This window comes from Trachypithecus francoisi, unplaced genomic scaffold, assembly GCF_009764315.1.
Source record: "Trachypithecus francoisi isolate TF-2019V2 unplaced genomic scaffold, Tfra_2.0 Lachesis_group9, whole genome shotgun sequence".
Taxonomy (NCBI): Eukaryota; Metazoa; Chordata; class Mammalia; order Primates; family Cercopithecidae; genus Trachypithecus; species Trachypithecus francoisi.
Genome location: NW_022681474.1, coordinates 34,588,457 through 34,610,322, shown reverse-complemented (window position 1 = coordinate 34,610,322; position 21,866 = coordinate 34,588,457). Strand labels below are relative to the sequence as shown.

General features: G+C 43.3%; 1 protein-coding gene across 1 annotated transcript in view; it reads right to left on the bottom strand.

The window, feature by feature from the left end:
* Positions 1-19,786, bottom strand: part of EIF4EBP2 (eukaryotic translation initiation factor 4E binding protein 2) — a 28,255-nt gene extending 8,469 nt beyond the window's left edge. The window contains exons 1-2 of the mRNA XM_033208521.1: positions 19,351-19,786; positions 32-217 (exon numbers count right to left, since the gene is read on the bottom strand). Coding sequence (XP_033064412.1) covers positions 32-217; positions 19,351-19,495 — 331 coding nt within the window. The 5' untranslated portion in view covers positions 19,496-19,786. The remainder of the gene's footprint in view (positions 1-31; positions 218-19,350) is intronic.
* Positions 19,787-21,866: the final 2,080 nt, after the last annotated feature.

The following is a 21,866-nucleotide window of genomic DNA, read 5'->3' as shown; positions in this document are numbered from 1 at the left end:
CTCTAGGTCCCCACCACCACCATTCTCTTACCAACTGCATGTTTCCTGTCGTGATTGTTCAAGTTGTTCAAATTGTTTACTTCTACTTTGGAGTCTTCAATTAAGGTGCCAGGGCTAGTGACTCCTGGGATATTGGGCAGATGGCAGGGTGGGGTCTGAGCCATGGGAGAATTGCGACGATCCAACAGAAACTTTCTGTCATAAATGATTCGAGTTCCTAGAAAACAGGGTTAAAAAGAGTTTGAAACAATTTAAGGGGTTATCACCATATAATACTATCCAGCAATTTAATTTAAATCCCATGTAATCCTAACTTTTAAGGATTTTACAATTGAAGTCAAAAGCATAATCTCTAACCTCCCTGCCTGTAAACAGGCTCCTCTGCCATCTGGAATGCCCTCTTTCTCTTCTGCCAGGGACACTCCTGCTGATCCTCCAAGACTCAGCTCCAACCATCCCTTCCTTTATGAAGCCATCCCCACCCCTCACTTTTTTAAAAGGTTCTTCCTCTCTATCTTACATACATTACGTATTACAGGACTCCTGTTTATCCATCTGTCTCTATAGACTCTGAGTTTCTTATGTCAGGGCTATGTCTTATTTATACGTGACCTAGGCCCTAACATTAACATCTTTAAGAAAAAAAAGTTTTAAATTTATGATACTAGAAAAAAAAAAGAAAAAAGTTTTAAATGAAAGAATAAACAAGTATGAGAAAAAATAAACAGCCCCTTTTAAAGGCTTTCCAAAGAAGGACTGAGACTGACATTCTTCTCACAGCTATTGTCAAAGCTGAAACTGGCAGTCCCTCTCTATTCTACAAAACAATCTGCTTACCAGTAAAGTACTACCTGAATGTTTTAAAAACAATAGTTCCGAAGAACACACTTTAACTGATAAACAATAATGCTGCTTACAAATGGTCAATAGGTACATTAAAAGGTGCTCGACATTACTAATCATCAGGTAATGCAAATCAAAACCATGATGGGATATCACTTCACATCTCTTAGGATGGCTATTATCAAAAAGACAAGAGAGTCTGGGCACGGTGGCTCATGCCTGTAATACCAACACTTTGGGAGTCCAAGGCAGGAGGACTGCTTGAGCCCAGGAGTCTGAGTCCAGTCTGGGCAACATAGGGAGACCCTGTCTCCAAAAAAATTATTTAAAAAACAGCCAAGTGAGGTGTTGTTGGTCTGAACTCCCTACCACAGAGGCTGAGCCAGAATAGCCTGCGTCCAGGAGTTCGAGGCTACAGTGAGCTATGACTGCACCACTGCACTCCAGCCTGGGCAACAGAGCAAGATCCTGTCTCAAAATTTAAATCAAATATAATTTTAGGACAAGGAAAGTAAAAACTTACCTTCATCCTCTTTGCTTTGAAAAACAAAAACTAGAGTAGCACTCAAAAAGGCATCTAGATATTACGAGGAACGAGGTATTCTGGGTAGCACAAAACTTAGTTCAACTTTCAAAGGGTGAACTTCAATTATCTTGAATGGAAATACTTCTAATACAGATTTTAAAGCCCTTTATGGCCTTCAACAGAAAACGATTCAACCCTCTTAAGGGATCACATTCATTATTATGAAAATTGTTTATTATACTATATTGTGACCTAAGAAGTCTCAAGCCCTATCAAGCTAATGCTCTGTAGAGCTGAACATCACTATACAGAGTTCAGGTGGTCAAGGCTGTGCTGGTGCACCCTTCCCCCACAGTGTCCTTGTCTCTTGTCAGACTAAGAGCTGCCTTTTTTCCAGGCTACTACTATGACTCAGTCAGCTCAGGCTGCCATAACAAAATACCACAGACTGCACAACGTAAACAACAGAAATTGTCTCATAGTTCTGGAGGCTAGAAGTCCAACACTGGCCGGGTGCGGTGGCTCAAGCCTGTAATCCCAGCACTTTGGGAGGCCGAGACGGGCGGATCACGAGGTCAGGAGATCGAGACCATCCTGGCTGACACGGTGAAACCTCGTCTCTACTAAAAAAATGCAAAAACTAGCCAGGCGAGGTGGCGGGCGCCTGTAGTCCCAGCTACTCGGGAGGCTGAGGCAGGAGAATGGCGTAAATCCGGGAGGCGGAGCTTGCAGTGAGCTGAGATCCGGCCACTGCACTCCAGCTTGGGTGACAGAGCGAGACTCCGCCTCAAAAAAAAAAAAAAAGAAGTCCAACACTAAGGTGCCAGCATGGATGGTTTCTGGTGAGGGCTCTTTTCCTGGCTTGTAGGTAGCTGCCTTCTCATTGTGTCCCTTACATGGGGGTGAGGGGGCCACAGCTCTAGTGGTGTTCCATCTTATAAGGGCACTAATCCCATCATGAAGGTCCCACCTTTATGACCTCAACCCAACCTAATTAACTCCCAAAGGCACCACCTCCTAATTCAATCTGTATAGCACACCTTTAACACCCTTTCTAACTTGGTGTTTCTAGTCTGCTGTGTTTGGAAATCAGCAACTTGCTTATTAGCACGCTATGTAAAATAAGGGCAAATAGGCTGAAAGGGGGTCTGATGGCCTTCCAATGAACAAAGGGAAGGAGCTTTATCGATGGACTTTGCCTATCTGTTTGAGTTACCCCATTTTTGTTCATGGTTAGATCTCAGAAGGGTGAGGTTTCACTGACAGATGAGTCAATCTGCAAATTGGAACAAGATTATTACTTCTGTAGTACATCAAGCCTGGCAATTGTGGAGATGAGGTGGTGAAAAAGCACAGCACAGAAGCAAGCTTTCTAAATTACGTATCAGCAATAACACATACATTAAAGAATTGCAATTAAACCAACTAGGATATAGGTAGTACAGATTCTGCCTAAATGTGTGAGATGTAAGAGAAACTCTGAAGAACCTCTATGATCTTAAAGAGCCGATAAGATACGGTATTTTACAAGTTTACTGAAATAGCATTCACTTACAGTTCATCCACTTACAGTGTATAACTCAATAGCTTTAGTTGATTCACAGAACTGTACAATCATCACCATAATCAATTTTAGAACCTTTTCATTACCCCATAACCTCCCCTCAACCCCTTAGATGCCACCTAATCTCCCCACACCCTCTGGCCCTAGGCAACCGCTAATCTACTTTGTCTCTATATATTTTTTTTTTTTTTAACCTATTCTGGTCATTTCATATAAATGGAATCATACAATATATGGTCTTTTGTGACTGCTTCTTTCACTTTCATAATGTCTTCAAAGTTCGTTTATGTTGTAGCATTTATCAGTACTTCATTTCTTTTTCATTACCAAATATTTCATTGTATGTATATATCACACTTTATCGATTTATCAGTTGATGGACTGGCAAGTCGATAAAAACAACAGTCCATTAACTGATAAATGGGTTGTTCCCACTTTTTGTCTGTTATAACATTCACATACAAGTTTTTGTGTGAACACATTTCCTTTCTCTTGGGTATATACTAAACTAAAAAAGCGTAATTGGCCAGGCATGATGGCTCACATCTGTAATCTCAGCACTTTGGGAGGCCAAGGTGTATGGACCACTTGAGCTCAGGAGTTCAAGACCAGCCTGGGCAACATGGCAAAATCCTGTCTCTTAAAAACATAGAAAAATTAGCCAGGTGTGGTGATGCATGCCTGTAGTCCAGCTGCTGGGGAGGCTGAGGTGGGAGGATGACTTAAGCCCAGGAGATGTAGGCTACAGTGAGCCATGATTGTACCACTGCGTTCAGCCTAGCTAACAGAGTGAGACCCTGTCTCAAAAAAAAAAAAAAAAAAAAAAAAAGGGTAGAACTACTGGGTCATATGGTAACTCTACCTTTAACCATTCGAAGAATTGCCGGTTTGTTTTTTTGGGGGGGACAGTCTCGCTCTGTCACCAGGCTGGAGTGCAACTGTGCGATCTCGGCTCACTGCAACCTCTGCCTTCTGGGCTCCTGGGTTCAAGCGATTCTCCTGCCTCAGCCTCCCAAGTACCTGGGACTACAGGCGCATGCTACCACGCCCGGCTAATTTTTGTATTTTAGTAGAGACAGGGTTTCACCATGTTGACTAGGATGGTCTCGATCTCTTGACCTCATGATCTGCCCGGCTCAGACTCCCAAACTGTTGGGATTACAGGCGTGAGCCACCGTGCCCAGCCAGAACTGCCTGTTTTTCAAAGTGGTTGTACCATTTTACATTCCCATCAGCAGTGTGTGAGAGTTCTAATTTTTATATATTGTAGCCAACATTAGCAGATATGAAATGGTTTCTCACTGTGGTTTGATCTTAATTTGTATTTCCCTGATGGCTAATTATGTTGAACATGCTGTTTTCATGTACTTACAGGCCATTCCACCATATATCTTCTTTTGAAGAAACTGTCTATTCAGAACCTTTATTACTAAATTATGATAGTTCTTTATTTTGGATATAAATCTGTTATATGATTGCAAGTATTTTCTCCTATTCTGTGGGTTATCTTTTCATTTTCTTCATGACGTTCTTTGACGCACAAAAGTTCTTAATTTTCATGATATCCAATGCATGTTTTTTTTTAAATTTCTTTTGTTTTTGCTTTTGGAGTTGTATCTTAGGCCACGGCCTAATCCAAGGTCATACAGATTTGCCTCTGTCTTCTCCTAAAGGTTGTACATTAATAGCTTTTGCTCTGACATTTAGGTCTTTGAGCCATCTGGTCCACCTTGTTTTTCTGTGTGCATATCCAGTTGTATCAGCACTATCTGTTGAAAACTCTTCTTTTTCCATGGAATTGTCTTGGCACCCTTGTTGAAGATCAATGGGTCATTACTGTGAGGGTTTATTTCTGGACTCTCAATTTTATTCCATTGATCTATATGTCTATCCATACGCTAGTACCACATTGTCTTGATGTGTAATAAGTTTTGAAACCACGAAGTGTAAGTCTTCCAACTTGGTTTTTCTTTTTCAAGATTGTTCTGGTTATTTTAGGTCCTTAAAGTTCCATATGAATTTTGTCAGCTTGTCAAAGAAGCCAGCTGAGATTATGATAGGGACGGTGCTGAATGTGAAGGTCAATTTGTGGAGTACTACCATCTTAACAATATTAAGTCTTCTGATCCATGACCACCAAATGTCTTTCCACTTATTTGGGTCTTCTTTAATTTCTTTCAACAATGTTTTGTAGTTTCCAGAGTAAAAGTTTTATGCTTTGTGACTAAATTTATTCCTATCAGATTGTTTTCATGCTATTTTAAGTGGGATTGCTTTTTTTTTTCCTTCCTTTCCTTTCTCTTTCTCTCTTTCTCTTTCTCTCATTCTTTCTTTCAAGAGAGGGTCTTGCTCTGTCGTCCAGGCTAGAGGGCAGAAGTGCAATCTTGGCTCACTGCAACCTATACCTCCTGGGCCCAAGCAGTCCTCCTGCCTCAGCCTCCCTAGCAGTTGGGACTACAGGCACACATCACCCAAAAAAAAAAAAAATTTTTTTTTTTTTGTATTTTTTTGTAGAGACAGGGTTTCACCATGTTGCCCAGGGTGGTCTCGAAATCCTGGGCTCAAGCCATCCGCCCACCTCAGCCTTCCAAAATGATGGGATAACAGGTGCAAGTCTGGCCAGTTTTTTGTTTTTTGAGATGGAGTCTCCCTCTGTCGCCCAGGCTGGAGTGCAGGGCGTGATCTCAGTTCACTGTAACCTCCATTTCTGGGTTCAAGTGATTCTTCTGCCTCAGCCTCCCAAGTAGTTGGGATTACAGGCATGTGCTACCACACCCAGCTAATTTTTATATTTTTAGTAGAGATGGGGTTTCACCATGTTGGCCAGGCTGGTCTCAAACTCCTGACCTCAAGTGATCTGCCCGCCTTGGCCTCCCAAAGTGCTAGGATTACAGGCGTGAGCCACTGTGCCGGGCCCAGAACTGGTTTTTCTATATGGCTCTTTTATCTTGCAACCTTGGCAAACTCACCTATGATTTCTAATAGTTTTTTAATGCATTCCTAAGATATGTTTGATTTTGATTGCCAACACAGTAAATAATTCAGACAACAAGACACACTGAAGAAGTAGTGTCTTAATGCTGTAAATGTTCTCAAATATAGCCAGGGAAAATATGACTATGAAAGTATAGTATTTATAAGTTTTTGAATTTTAGTAATCTCTGCAAGCTAAAAAAAATTCAATTGTAGTGGGTATAAAGCAAAAATAGGGAATCAGCTTGTTAATCACTAATGATTTTAGGGTGTAATTCAAAAGAAACTGAACTTTTAAAAAACCAAAATTATTCAAAGAAAAAAATTAAGATTCAATCATGGATAAAATGGCAGGAAAAAACCCTTTATTTCCTTTATTGAATATTATGTTTACTACAAACATCAATTCCAAGACAATCTATTAAAAAATCTAAAATATTTAAGGTCTCTTATACATATGCATGCACAGATGTACATTTTCTGAAGCAAGGAATTCCTAGCAATTCCCATTTCACCCAAACTCCCTCCAACACTATGTCAGCTCAATTTAATGTCAACCAGTGCAGCCATAAGTAACTAGCAACAAGCTAACCTTAAGCTACTGAAGAAGGAAAACAGACTACACAAGAAATCCATAGCTCATATAACACAATATTAAAATGGGGCATGATTGTGATCAATTGATGGAGTGTTACAAAAACTAAAAAACAATTTTCCATTCCTTTTCTATGAAAATAATCATGCTCCTTAGTCTTATATTGGAAAGTTGTGGGAAAAAATCACAATATTGTATATGCTGTTTGATTTTCAACATTTACAATCAAACTATAGTAAAAGCATAGAAGCATTACAGTTAAGGAAGAGTATGTAAATGTTACAAACTCTTTTTTTTTTTTCCTTGAGAGTCAGGGTCTTGCTCTATCACCCAGGCTTGAGTGCAGTGGCACGATCACAGCTTACTGCAACCTTGACCTCTTGGGCTCAGGTGATCCTCCCACCTTAGCCTCCCAAGTAACTGGGACTATAGTCCAACCAATTTTATATTTTGTGGACATAGGGTCTCACTGTGTTGCCCTGACCGGTCTCAAACTCCTGGGCTCAAGCAATTCTCCTGCCTTGGCCCCACAGTGTTGGGATTGTAGGTATAAGCCACCACGCCTGCCCACAAACCCTGATATTATAAAAATAATGAGGTTACATATCAGCAAAGTAAAAGCAGGAAGACAGGTGAATGGTGTACTTTTTATATAGTGAAGAGCTAAAGATGACAGGTTGACACACATATTATTCAGAGTTTTAAAGATAACTACTAGAAGAGCCAAAAATGATAATACAATTTACAGAAATTAGTAAATTGAGAAAGGATGAGAAACGAGACAGAAAGTAATAAAAGTATCTTAGATTCCTCATCTTTCATAACGGGGAGTTAACAGTATTGTCTAATGTTAAAAAAAAATCAAGAAATCACAGTATACATATATTATTTACAGCAACAATGGTAGCCAGCAAAAGCACTGTACACAGAAACTGTTGAAAGTAGCAGTCTATTGGCATTTTATGCTCTTTTACACTGTTTAAGTTTCATTTTTGTTTTGTTTCAAAAATGTACATATTTTTCTTAGTCTTCCTGTTTGGATTTCAGAATAGGAAGCTTTAGATCTAGGTTAACATTCGCTATTTATAAATTTTTCATCCCTTAGTGACCAGATATTAGGATAAATCTAATACTTTCATCCAGGACTTTCTAGATACTAACATTACTAGGGAAATATGAGAGTAAAACTAAGTCCCTTTGATAGAGATGGGGGAAAACCCTATCTACCTTTGAATCTAAACACCAGTGATTCTCAAACTGCAGAAAACAAGGTCAATGAATAAAGCCCAAAGTTATGCTTGCCAAGATGGCTAGTATAGAAACAAGGTCATTCAAGCGTAAGGGCCTCTTTCAATATCAAGTACTTTAAATGATAAATAATCCATGCAGTAAGCTACATACTTAAGAAACTATGTAAGCTGAAATAAAATCACACAGAGAAAATTCATTAGAACATGGTTAACTTTCTTTTTTTTGAGACGGAGTCTCGCTCTGTTGCCCAGGCTGGAGTGCAGTGGCCGGATCTCAGCTCACTGCAAACTCCGCCTCCCGGGTTTACACCATTCTCCTGCCTCAGCCTCCCCAGTAGCTGGGACTACAGCGCCCGCTACCTCGCCCGGCTAGTTTTTTTTTTTTTTTTTTTTTTTTTTTTTAGTAGAGACGGGGTTTCACCATGTTAGCCAGGATGGTCTTGATCTCCTGACCTGGTGATCCGCCCGTCTCGGCCTCCCAAAGTGCTGGGATTACAGGATTGAGCCACCGTGCCCAGCAACATGGTTAACTTACAGGGTAGTTGTTAACTATATTTTTACAGAGACAACCCCCCACATCATAAAATTCTATTTAACTAAGTCTGCTTCCAGAATTAGAATTAAGCATTTACTCATGCAAATAGACGGCCTGGAGAAGGAAACATTAAGTAACTTGCCCACAAGCCCTCCAAAAAGGCTGAGATGGACCTACATCCTCATAAAATAGAGTTCCAAGCAGGAAAGGAGAACATGAAGTCAAACAGGGCTTTCCTCCTGGGACTTTCTCTGTCAAAGGCGAAAATTTCAGAAGCCACCAGCAGACTTCCTTTATATCTCATTTGGCCAGAAATGGTTCCGATGCACACCAGACCAAACACTGGGGAAACTACGACTGGCTTAGAGCTATCATGGTGTATATCCCGGGGCTTAGCACCTTGCCATTTAAAAAACTGAAGGAATCTGGCAGCAAGCAAGAAGAGGGAATGGCTATTGAGCAGGAAACCAACAATGTCAGCCACATCTGCATTCAATATTTACCTAAATTTAGTAAATACTACATACATATTAGTTTAACCAAAAAGGGTAAGAAAGTTAAATTAAGAGGATAGGGGACAGAAGTATATACATTGCGAGAAGGGTGTATATAGCAACTAAATCCTCATCTGCCATAGCAGAAAACGAATTGTTAATATCCAGAACCAAGAAATAGGCTGGGCATGGGGGCTCGCACCTATAATGGCAGGACTTTGGGAGGCTGAGGCGAGAGGATCACCTGAGCCCAGAAGTTCAAGACCAGCTTGGGAAACATGGTGACAAATCATTTCTACAAAAATTTCAAAAATTAGCCATGCTTGGTGGCACTCCTGTGATCCCAGGAGGCTGAGCCCAGGTCAAGGCTGCAGTGCACATTAGCTAAATGAATTTAAAATGGTTTCTCTGGGAGTGGAAATGGAGATAAAGGAATGGGACGTTGGAATGCTGCTTTTTGTTGTGTGGCCAATAAGACTATATGACTTTTAAAACTTTGTTGCTTTCATAGGTATAAAAAAAAATGTTAAAAAAAAAAGCAAAATGGCGAGGAAAAAAAGCATGAACACTGATGAATGCTCATTTACAAAAGGACAGTAACTACAGGGTTCCACTTAACTGAGGTTCCTAGAGTAGTCAAATTCATGAAGACACAAAATAGGATGATTAGTTGCCGGGGGCTGCGGTGGTAGTGCTTAATGGGAAGTTATTGTTTAATCGGTATGAGGTTTCAGTTTAGGAAGATGAAAAAAGTTCTGAAGATGGATGGTGGTGATGGTTGCAAAATACAGTGAATATATTTAATCCCACTGAGCTGCGTGACTAAAATGGAAATTTTTGTTATGTATGTTTAAAACATCAAGAGATAGTATATTAAAAAAATCATTATAAGGAAGAAAAAAGATGCTTACAAAATATCTTATAAATACATACATACAGACCAACACTGCTAGGGCAGCAGGGACCATGAGGAGGAAGGTATCCTTCAAGCCTAGACAAAGCATTTGGCATGTAACTTCAATTTTCTACTAGGAATTCTTGACAATTCTCCAGCTATGCCTCATGTTAAGGGCCCACCAAAAGATCAGAAACAGATACAAGATGAACAAGCAGTGCTTCTAATGCACTCAGAAAAGAAGTCTAAGCCTGTCTCTCTCTCTCCCACCCCCATAAAAAGGGAAAACAAGAAAGCAAAAAACAGAAAGGACTTAACAAAGCGTTTTCTCTGCTTTTTATTCTTTCAACTTAGGTAGAAACAAGGTCCATGTTTTATTGACTGAGTTATAGAACATTCATGAATGAACTTCAGTTTTTTTTTTTTTTGAGACGGAGTCTCGCTCTGTCGCCCAGGCTGGAGTGCAGTGGCCGGATCTCAGCTCACTGCAAGCTCCGCCTCCTGGGTTCCCGCCATTCTCCTGCCTCAGCCTCCCGAGTAGCTGGGGCTACAGGCGCCCGCCACCTCGCCCGGCTAGTTTTTTTTTTGTATTTTTTTTAGTAGAGACGGGGTTTCACCGTATTAGCCAGGATGGTCTCGACCTCCTGACCTCGTGATCCGCCCGTCTCGGCCTCCCAAAGTGCTGTGATTACAGGCTTGAGCCACCGCGCCCGGCCCTGAACTTCAGTTTTAAACATCTGTTCTTCATGGAGACTGTGGATGAAGAGAGACTCCTGAAAAGCTCTGTGGCAAATAACCCAGAGGAAATTAAAAGCTGCCTAACTCTGTATTCTCCAGGGAGACGGGTGGTGGCCAAACCACATTCAGTGTGCACAACCATCAAATCTTTGAAGTGCTAATAAATCAACAGAGACAATTTTTATCTTAACAAAAGAAACAGGGCTGGGCATGGTGGTTCAATCCCAGCACTTTGGGAGGCCGACACGAGAGGATCACTTGAGGTCAGGAGTTCAAGACCAGCCTGGCCAACATGGTAAAACCCCATCTCTACTAAAAACACAAAAATCAGCCGGGCATGGTGGTTGGTGCCTGTAATCCCAGCTACCCGGGAGGCTGAGGCAGGAGAACTGCCTGAACCCGGGAGGTGGAGGTTGCAGTAAGCTGAGATGGTGCCACTGCACTCCAGGCCTGGGTGATGGAGAGACTCTGTCTCCAAAAAAAAAAAAAAAAAAAAAAAAATTAAAGAAAGATCACTGCTAATGGTATGCAGAAAACACTCAGATTCAAATCTGGCTTTCATTCCAACTATTTGCTTACCTCCCAAATTCATTTTCCCTCCTCTTGGGTACCTGGATATCTAGGTCATGCCTGTAATTCCAGCACTTTGGGAGGCCGAGACAGGTGGATCACCTTAAGTCAGGAGTTCGAGACCAGCCTGGACAACGTGATGAAACCCCGAATCCACTAAAAATACAAAAAACTAGCCAGGGGTGGTGGTGCACACCTGTAGTCCCAGCTACTTAGGAGGCTAAGGCAGGAGAATCACTTGAACCCTGGAGGTGGAGGTTGCAGTGAGCTGAGATCATGCCACTGCACTCTAGCCTTGGTGACAGAGTGAGGCTGTCTCAAAAACAAACAAACAAATAAATAAAATAATGGATATCTATCAACATCTTCCATTTTTACTTATAGTAAGGAACTTGAAATAATCCTATTGGATATCCTGGTCTAGGTTACTATTTTTATCTGCTGCCAATTCATAAAATTTCTAGGAACTTATCATACCAGAGAACAGTTCCATTTTAACGTAGAAGCAGTCCAACACCTAACACAAACATAAACAGTCTTTGATAATGAGACGAGCTCCTCTCTGAGGCACTAATGATTAATCATGACATCTTAAAATGAAGAATTGCAAGCCTTTCATGCTTTCTGGTAAGTGCTTCTTAGAACCTAAGCTGCAATGGTCTATCTTCACCAGTAAACAGTCAGCACTTTTGCTATAAACAACAGACCATTTCTTAAAAAATTAAAATTGAATTTGCTATTACCCAAACCAAAACATCACAAGAAAAATACAAACTAATATCCCTCATGCAAAATTTAACAAAATATTAACAACCCAAATTCTGATTTTTTTTTTTTTTTTTTAAACATGGAGTCTTGCTCTGTCACCCAGGCTGAAATGCAGTAGCACGATCTTGGCTCACTGCAACCCCTGCCTCACAGGTTCAAGTGATTCTCCCGCCTCAGCCTCCCAGGTAGCTGGGACTACAGGCATGTGCCACCATGCCTGGCTAATTTTTTGTATTTTAGTAGAGACGGGGTTTCACCATGTTGGGCAGGCTGGTCTCGAACTCCTGACCTCAGGTGATCTGTCCATCTCAGCCTCCCAAAGTGCTGGGATTACAGGTGTGAGCCACCATGCCCAGCTCCAAATTCAGCAATATGTGAAAAGGACCAAAAATCTCACCATGACCAAGGGAGATTTATCCAAGGAATCCAAGACTGATTCGACATCTCAAAATCAATTAATCTGTCATGTCAATAGAATGAAAATCAAAAGTCACATGACCATCTCAATAGAGGGAAAAAAGGCACTTGACAAAATCCAACAACATTTCATGATAAAAACAAACTAGGAGTAGAAGGAAACTTTCTCAACCTGATAAAGGACATCTATGGAAACACAGCTAACATCTTAATAGTGAAATGGTGAAAGACTGAATGTTTTTCCCCCCTTAGGGAACAGCAAACAAGGCAAGGATGTCCATTCTTGATGACTCACCACGTCTATTCAATACTTAAGGTTCTAGCTAAGGCAATTGGGCAAGAAATATAAATTAAAAGCATCCAGATTGATAAGGAAAATATAAAACGATCTCTAGTCACAGATAACATGATCTTGTATACAGAAAATCCCAAGGAATACATACACAAGCACTAAATTGTATTTTCCAGTTTATCCTTGTTTATCCTTTTTCAAGTTTTTACTTTTTAAAACTACTCAATAAAATGAACAGTTTCTGTTTGTCAAAGCATTTGTCCTAGCGAGCTGAACGATTATTTATTTAAATGTAAACATTCCAAGATTTCTGAGCTTTTGGCTTCAAGCTGTGGCCTGAGAACCAGCTACATACTGCGTGGACAGCTACTTGGTGTTAAAGAGAGCGCACAGGGTTTTCTTTCATGGATTTCAGATCTTTTAAGCCCACAGGCCGGGCACGGTGGCTCACACCAGAAATCCCAACACTTTGGGAGGCCGAGGTGCGTGGATAACCTGAGGTCAGGAGTTTGAGACCAGCCTGGCCAACATGGTGAAATCTTGTCTCTACTAAAAATACAAAAATTAGCCAGGTGTGGTGGTGCATGTCTGTAATCCTAGCTACTCGAGAGGCTGAGGCATGAGAATTGCTTGAACCTGGGAGGCGGAGATTGCAGTCAGCCAAAATCATGCCACTGCACTCCAGCCTTGGCTACAGAGTGAGATTCTGTCTCAAAAAAATAAAAAATAAAATAAAATAAATGTCAAAAATCTTTTAAAAGGCCAAGCACGGTGGCTCATGCCTGTAATCCCAGCATTTTTGAGAAGCCAAGACAGGTGGATCACTTGAAGTCCGAAGTTCAAGACCAGCCTGGCCAACACGGTAAAACCCCATCTTTACAAAAAATACAAAAATTAGCCAGGCGTGGTGGCAATCACCTGTAATCCCAGTTACTCAGGAGGCTGAGGCAGGAGAATCGCTTCAGCCTGGGAGGTGAAGGTTGCCATGAGCCGAGATCATGCCACTGCACTCCAGCCTGGACAACAGAGCGAGACTCCATCTCAAAAAAAAGAAAAAACTTATAAACACCAATTTGATGAAAGTTTTTCTGCCATTCACCAATAAACTGTCCTCCTGCTCAGGCTCTCTTCCTCTGTAACCAGATTAACTAACTTTCTCCATGTTAACTTTACCCCATCTGATCTGCAAATCGACACACACACACACACACACACACACAAAATCAAGCCTACAGAGTCTCCAAACCACGCAAGATCCCTCTTATAAAACTGTCTTTAAGACTCCTATCCTCAAAAAGTTTCTGCTGAATAACCTTAGTAGTGCCAGTTTACAGGCCAGTGACTTTTCCTTCTTCCTGTTGCACACAGCAGGCCTCAGGAGAGCGGCAGGGAGCTGTGCACAACTCTGTTGTGCATGCTGCACTATCCACCTGTGCTCTTCTCCCTTGTCAGACTATAGCTGGCTTAGGTCAGGCAGGGGCACTCCCTCCACACAGTACACTGCCTTGAGGATGAGGACTACTGCCTTCCTCAGGCTTAGAATTCAGTCCCTTGCCAGCAAAAATGCACCCAACATAAAAACTGAGGTATACTCTCTTCTACATATATATTGGCAGCTGATGAATATGAGATTAAAGTTGAATCTCCCACAAAATGACAACATACGTCGTGTTACTCTGATACAAGTAAATGCCATCTTCCTCAAATACAAGGCAAAGGGTTTGAACACCCCAAACTATGTTGTTTATGCACTTCTCATATGTAATAATGAAGTCCTCTGGCTAATAACTTAGAGAGTTCAATAAGCACCATTTGTTGGTTCAGAAGTTACTGACCTAGAATAAACTCAGCCCAAGGATATCGAGTTAGAAATTTTACGACATGGTCAGAAGCTGGCTTTCCTTCTCAGAACTCTACTTATTCCTCCCAAGAAAGGAACCAGATTAAAAAGCAGCTCCCGCCAGGCACGGTGGCTCACACCTGTAATCCCAGCACTTTGGGAGACCGAGGTGGGCGGATCACCTGAGGTCGGGAGTTCGAGACTAGCCTGACCAACATGGAGAAATTCCGTCTCTACTAAAAATGCAAAATTAGCCGGTCGTGGTGACACATGCCTGTAATCCCAGCTACTTGGGAGGCTGAGGCAGGAGAATCACTTGAACTTGGGAGGCGGAGGTTGCAGTGAGCCGAGATGGCGCCATTGCACTCCAGCCTGGGCAACAAGAGTGAAACTGTCTCAAAGAAAGAAAAAAGAAAAAAAAAAAAGCCGTTCTCTTCACCCCCAACACTCTTTATTTTGGGATAGTTCACAATAAGTGGATTATTTTCCCTTCTTCCTGCTTTCTCCTTTTTTCCAAACCCATCCAACAGCCTTTATGAAATTCTGTCCCAGTGAACCAATTACATCAACTATCCGAGAGGCAGAAAGGAAGAGCTACAGCCCAGACAAAATTTCAGACCATCACAGTTAGTTCCCCTCTGTTGCCCCTGTTATGGTAACAGCATACTTTTCCATGGCTGATGAGAATGCTGTGCTGGAAAAGAAAGGCAAAGAGAAAGGGTAAAAGACGTGTCTATGTTTCCGCTCATTCCCCAGAGCAAAACAACTCTTCTAAAAGGAGGCAGTTCAGCACCTTGAAAGGAAATAAGGTAGCAGAAAGAATCACATTAGCTAGCATTCTGGAGGTAGAAAAGTCTCTTTAAAAATGTTTGCAAACTTCCTTTCCTAGTAAGATAAGCATCTCAAAATAGTGGAGGAAAAAAATGGAATAGTGATAAGGATATTAAATTTGAGGGACCCACGGACAATAATTAGCTGTTTAATACTAACAAGTTACTTAACTTCTCTGGGTCCCAGTTTCTCTCAATAATAAAATGAAAGCATTAGGTTTCTTCCAGGTCACTAGTGTTATTAAAAGTGGAGCCGACTATAGTAACTTTACCTTCTTTTGAGGGCAGAAGTAGCTTCTCAATGGAAGAACCAAATATCATCCACTCCTCCACAGGCGGATAGAAAAAAAATAAAATCCAAGAGTTTTTTTTTTGGCCTGAAATTTGCCCAACACAAAATCCCCTCTTCCTTTGTAATGAGAAAGGGTACTCTTCTAGCAATATGAGAAATTCAAGAGGTTACAGCAAGTGTGTTTTCACCCACTTCTCATTTCCCAAACCACAGGAAGGCAATTTTGAGAAACCTCAAGGGTAAGCTGTATCTCCTCTGATCCCCAATGAATAAAGGACTCTTCAAGGAGGGAGAAACTCTAAATTTGCTAGGCTGTGAATGTCCCTGCTTAGTCTGATCATTTAGGGCATTCGATCCATCAACTGTTGTTATGCTGGAATGCTCTGACATGTACGTGACCCTCCAGAAGGTTTCCAGAAGTCTGAGGCAGGAAATGTTAATACCCTCCCTTACCACTAAACAGAGATTTCCAATACAAACCTACCATTCATTTTTCTAAATGTTTTCAAGTCTGAAATACATGTTAGCACTTGACTCTACCCTTTCAGAACTAAAAATCTTATCTGTCTGCCCCTACCCCCAAATCAAGAATTTAAACCTGTTCAGACCAAGGACTGTATTTCCTACTTTTGTCTGTTGTCCCCTTTTGTGCAAACCACTGCCCTGGGTGCACAAAATTTACTAATGATACCTAACCACATTAATCCAGGCATCTGGGGGTGGCCAGATAACAAACTATTGCACCCTGGTTGAGGGAAATAAAATTACATGGTGACAGGAAGATGAATGTAGCATTAGAGATACACAAACCATCAGAGTGGGAAGTTAAATCAGTAAGTAAAGAACACCTAAACAGCATTCAGTGCTGTAATAGTGATTAAATCCAACTGCAACAGTACCATGTCCTTATAAAGATATTAGGTAAGCCCTCATGTTAAAAATTCAAAGATTACATACAGCTGGGTGCGGTGGCTCAGGCCTGCAATCCCAGCACTTTGGGAGGCCAAGGAGGGCAGATCATGAGGTCAGAAGATCGAGACCATCCTGGCTAACATGGTGAAACTCCGTCTCTACTAAAAATATAAAAAATTAGCCGGGCGTGGTGGTGGGCACCTGTAGTCCCAACTACTTGGGAGGCTGAGGCAGGAGAATGGTGTGAACCCAGGAGGCGGAACTTGCAGTGAGCCGAGATCACACCACTGCACTCCAGCCTGGGCGACAGAGCGAGACTCCGTCTCCAAAAAACAAAAAACAAACAAACAAAAAAAATTCAAAGATTACGATGGGCTCTCCCAATAAATACAGGCTCAACATTAAAGAAGAGCCAAGATGACAAGTATTTAAATCCAAAACAAAAAAACTGTGTGTGTAAACAATTTGGGGGGAAGTTAAGTGATATTTGAGAAAACAGTGATTGAGTGTTAGGAGGAGGGGTAATGAATCAGTATTTCTGGCAGAATCTTGCAAAGCACTTTAAGAATTAATCCAGGCTATGAGACAGGCTTCTACCTTTGAAGCAACGCTTAAAGACTATGCCCTTATTTTTAAAAGCATGGTAGCCTGACTATTTGACATAAGCCAAAAAACCCACCACGTGTCTAGGTGGCTCTTCCCTCAGGGGATTAATATATAGCTGAAAGTTTAGTTCCTTTCCCAAATAAACTATAGCTGAGTGCAGTTGTTACTATGAAGTGTTCTGAACTGCTGGAAGCACAGGCATTTACTGAGCAATACCACAAAGAATTCTGGAAGAAGTTATCAATCCCTTTCCATCACCTCAGAAAACAGTATCTATTTCTTTCTTTCTTTTTTTTTTTTTTTTGAGACGGAGTCTGGCTCTGTCTCCCAGGCTGGAGTGCAGTGGCCAGATCTCAGCTCACTGCAAGCTCCACCTCCTGGGTTCAGGCCATTCTCCTGCCTCAGCCTCCCAAGTAGCTGGGACTACAGGCGCCCGCCACCTCACCTGGCTAGTTTTTTGTATTTTTTTAGTAGAGATGGCGTTTCATCGTGTTAGCCAGGATGGTCTTGATCTCCTGACCTCGTGATCCGCCTGTCTCAGCCTCCCAAAGTGCTGGGATTACAGGCTTGAGCCACCGCGCCCGGCAGTATCTATTTCTTAAAAGCTATCAGTTCAAGTTCAAGACAACTCTTATATGGAGCAGATTCTGGTCTGCCAAAATTTTTCAGGATTAAAAAGCAAGATCTTGGCCGGTTGGAGTGGCTCATGCCTGTAATCCCAGCACTCTGGGAGGCTGAGGGGGTGACTAACTTGAGCCCACGAGTTCAATACCAGCCTGGGCAACATGGAGAAGCCCAGGCTCTACCAAAAATACAAAAAAATTAGCCAGGCGTGGTGGCACGTGCCTGTGGTCCCAGCTACTCAGGAGGCTGAAGTGGGAGGATTGCTTGAGCCCAGGAAGTGGAGAACGCAGTGAGCCGAGGTCCTGCCACTGTACTCCAGACTGGGCGACAGAGCGAGACTCTGTCCCATGCTCAAACACATGACTTGGTCTTGAACTGGTCATATCGGAGGGAGATTTCTTCCATGAGTTAAGCCACCTAATAACTCCACTATTCTGCAAAGTTAACATTTCCTTAAACCCAGCTCTCCATACATATTAATGAACTTCTGCCTGGGTCATTTAAAAAGCCTTCCAAGGCAGCCCCCCCACCTAGAGCGGCCTGGCTGAATTTCTCTGTAAAGCTCTCTCCTAAATTTTTATCCCTTGGTGTTGGCAAGAAGGTCTTACTCCACAGGCCTTGCTATTGTGCAACTGATTTAAGGATGGTCCAGGCCTAACTGCACCGGATTGGTTGCCGTACGGCTCCTGAGCCCTGCCCACAGGAACAAGGCTAGCAATCCTCTAGACGGCAGGAGCTGCGAAGTCCCCACCCTCTAGCAAGAGGCCACCCCAGCACCAAAAGAAGACAAAGTTCTGAAGTTAAAAAGGAGGCCCCGTTCCCTTCAATAAGGCTCCTCAAAATCGCTTTCCAGGCTCCTCCCTCTGGAGGACAGCCCAGTTAGGGCACAGACAACCTTTGAACTCTTTTCCCATGACCAAGCTTCACCTCTACCCCAGTGTTACTTATTTGTAAACAGTTCCTGGTCATGCTTTGAAAAGCAATGCCAGGGAACCACCCTCTCTCTGGACTGCCTCTCTCTAGCCCCTTTCACAGCATCAAGCAACCACCCCACCCAACTGGGGTGTCCTTGACAAAGGTCCTTCAATCCATTTAAAAGGCGTCGCCGCCGAAAGACAGCTGCCAGCGCCCTACCACCCCCACCTACTTTCCCTTGGCTATTACTTGAGCTTTATTTTATCACTCTATCCTCCCGGCCTGGGGACTCCCCTCAACCGTGGGGCCTCGTCCAGCAAAGTAAACAATGCTGTCAAAGCGGGATAATGCTGGGTGAGGCTTCCACACTAGGCATTCTAGCCTCCTCCCGGTGTTCTAAAAGCAGCAAAACAAGCCATCGCAGGATCCCGGGGCCGAATTCCTCTCCCAAAGTTCTTTTTTAAAAAGGCCTGAAGCCAGCTTCAAAATCACGCATTAATTTGCACAATCTGCAAGAGACAGGCAATGTAGAATGGAATGCAAGGCCAAGTGGAGCCAAATCCGCCCGGGAAGGAGGCAGAGAGGGGAGAGAAAACTGGGTCGAGTGCGTAAGCCTGCCACGAAGCGGAAACAAGAGCTCTTTTTCGCGACAGGACAGCCACATTCCCGAGTGGGGCGCGCGCGGACTCGAGCTGCGGGCAAGAGAGAACACGAAGTAAAGGATCCCGAACGCTCGGGCGAGCCCAAGGGCAGCGTCCCCGGGGCTTCGGTGGAGCTGGGGCGGGGGCGAAGCGGCCGGGCACCCAGACGCCGAGGAGTTACAGGACCGCGGCGGGACACCGGGCGCGGCGGACGGCTGGCCGGCGCTCACCTCCCGGTGTGGTGGAGAAGAGCGTCCCCCCGGGCGTGGTGCAATAGTCATGAGGTAGCTGCGCGGCGTCGCTGATGGCCACGGTGCGGGTGGGGATGGCGCGGCTCTGGCTGGGCTGGTGGCCGCTGCCGGCTGACGAGGACATGGCTGTGGGCGCGGGCTCTCGGCTTTGTCCGGCGGCCAGGCGGCGGCGGCGGGGCCGGGGCTGCTTCGGCTCCTCAGGCGCACGGAAAAGCGCGCTCTGCGCGCTCCTCGCTCGCTTCCTCTCGTTCTCTCGTCCCGCTCCGCTCCCGCCGCCGCCCTCTCAGCCGCCGCCGCCGCCGCCGCCCGATCCTCCGGCCTCCGCCAGCAGCCTCAGCAGCAGCAGCAGCGGCAGCAGCGGCGACGACGACGACCGGAAGCGGGCGAAGGCGGGAGCCAGACGGAGTTGGGGAAGCGGGTTGGCCGGAGGTGACGTCGCCGCGGGGCGGGGCGAGGCAGTGAGGGGCGTGGCTGCAGTTGTTGAAGGGGGTGGGGCCGAGGGGCGGGGCTGAGGATGAGAGTGGCTTAACCCCAGCGGGCGGGAGAGGAGCCAGAGGAGCCAGAGGGAACCTGAGCTAAGTGTTTGTGAGTCCGGTGAAGGCAGACAAGGATAACTTTCTTCGTCTTATTGTTTGTCTTTGTCGTTTAACACTTTACTTGAGTAGACTTGAGTTTCTCATGCATTCCTATGCATTACAAATGTAATTTTACTTTTAATTGTTCATTATTAATTCAGGCACTGCATCCACGATGTACTGTATTTTAAAATCAAACAGAGCAGAAAGGTTTATGGTGCCACTTTCTCCCAGTTTCCGAACTCCCCTCAACCGCTGTACCAGTTAATTGTGTATCCTTCCAAAGACCATCCCCGTATACACACATAAAGCAAGATCTAAACATTAGGAAACGAAAGAAACCAAGAGGCACCCACGCCACAACAATGAGTATTATTGTATTAGAGATAAATTGAGGCATAGGAGAGGGTTAGAAAACGAAGTACCTAAAAAATCTAGATCTGGAACTCTATTATTTCCTCGAGGGGTTCTCAAACTTTGGGTCTCAGTACCTCTATATTCTTGAAAATTATTGAGGATTTCCAAGAGCTTTTGTTTGTGTGGATTATATGTATTGATAATTATTGTATTAGAAATTAAAACTGAGTCCCTGCTGATCAGTAGTGGGATCGTGCCTGTGAATAGCCACTGCACTCCAGCCTGGGCCACAGAGTGAGGCCTGTCTCTAAAAAAAAAAAAAAAAAAAGAAACTAAAACTGAGAATGTTTTAAATGTTTATTAATTCATAAGATAATAATCTATTACATGTTGACATTATATATTTTTTAATTATCTAAAACAAATAGTGAGAACAGTGGCATTATTTTATATTTTTGCAAATGCTTTAATATCTGGCTTAATGGAAGACAGCTGTATTCTCATATCTGTTTCTGTGTTCAAGCTGTTGTAATGTGTTGATTCAAGTATATGAAGAAAACCCAGCCTCACACAGGTATGTGGTTAGAAAAGAAGATTGTCTCAGATCCCTGAGTGGCTCTGCAGATCACACTTTGAGAACCGCTGCACTAGGGCAGCACTGCTTCTGCCCACAACATGCCCAAGGTGGGACTGGGAAGAGACTCATGGGTAAGGCCAACATAGCTACCATCATTCCCATTTTGCAAATGAGAAAAATAAGGGTAAGAGAGGTTGAGTGGAAAACAGCTATTGCTTCACTGCTTAGAGGGTCAAACAGGTCCTTAGCAAGAACGTAGACAAAAGAACTTACGCAGCCCAGGGCAGGCCAGGGCATTACATGGTACTGATTTTGTGGTGAGTGTCCCAAGAATCCAGAAAAAACAGTCCCCTGCCTATCCTGCCATCTGGAAGCTGCCAGAGTTGCAGAGGACTGAGTTTAACCTTGAAAAACTCTGAGACTTTGGACATGCCAACAGAGACGCTTCTAGTGGAAGGAAAGGAGAAGATACTAGTTTACATTTGTGTAGAGCTTACAGTGTGTGGTTTATAAAGTGCATCAGTCCAGTAGGGGCACAGTAACTCACACCTATAATCTCAGCAATTTGGGAAGCTCAGGCAAGAGGATGGCATGAAGCCAGGAGTTCAAGACCAGCCTGGAGAGCAAAGCAAGACCCTCCTCTCACATTTCTGCAAAAATAAAAATAAATAAAAAATTATCCAGACATGGTGGTGTGCACCTATAGTTCCAGCCTACTCAAGAGGCTAAGGCAGGAGGATCTCTTTAGCCCAGGAGTTCAAGGCTGTAGTGAGCTATGATTGCGCCATTGCACTCCAGCCTAACAGAGTAAAACCCTGTCTCTAAAAAAATTAGTTAATTAATTAAAAAATAAAGTGTATCACTCTTTGAACTGTCTTTATTTACAAATTCCGGGGGTGTTCTGGGGACAGTGAGGAGAGACCCTTCTGGCCAGAGCAAAGGGTGAAGATGGTACAAAAAAGTTAAGCTGGGCGTGGTGACACACG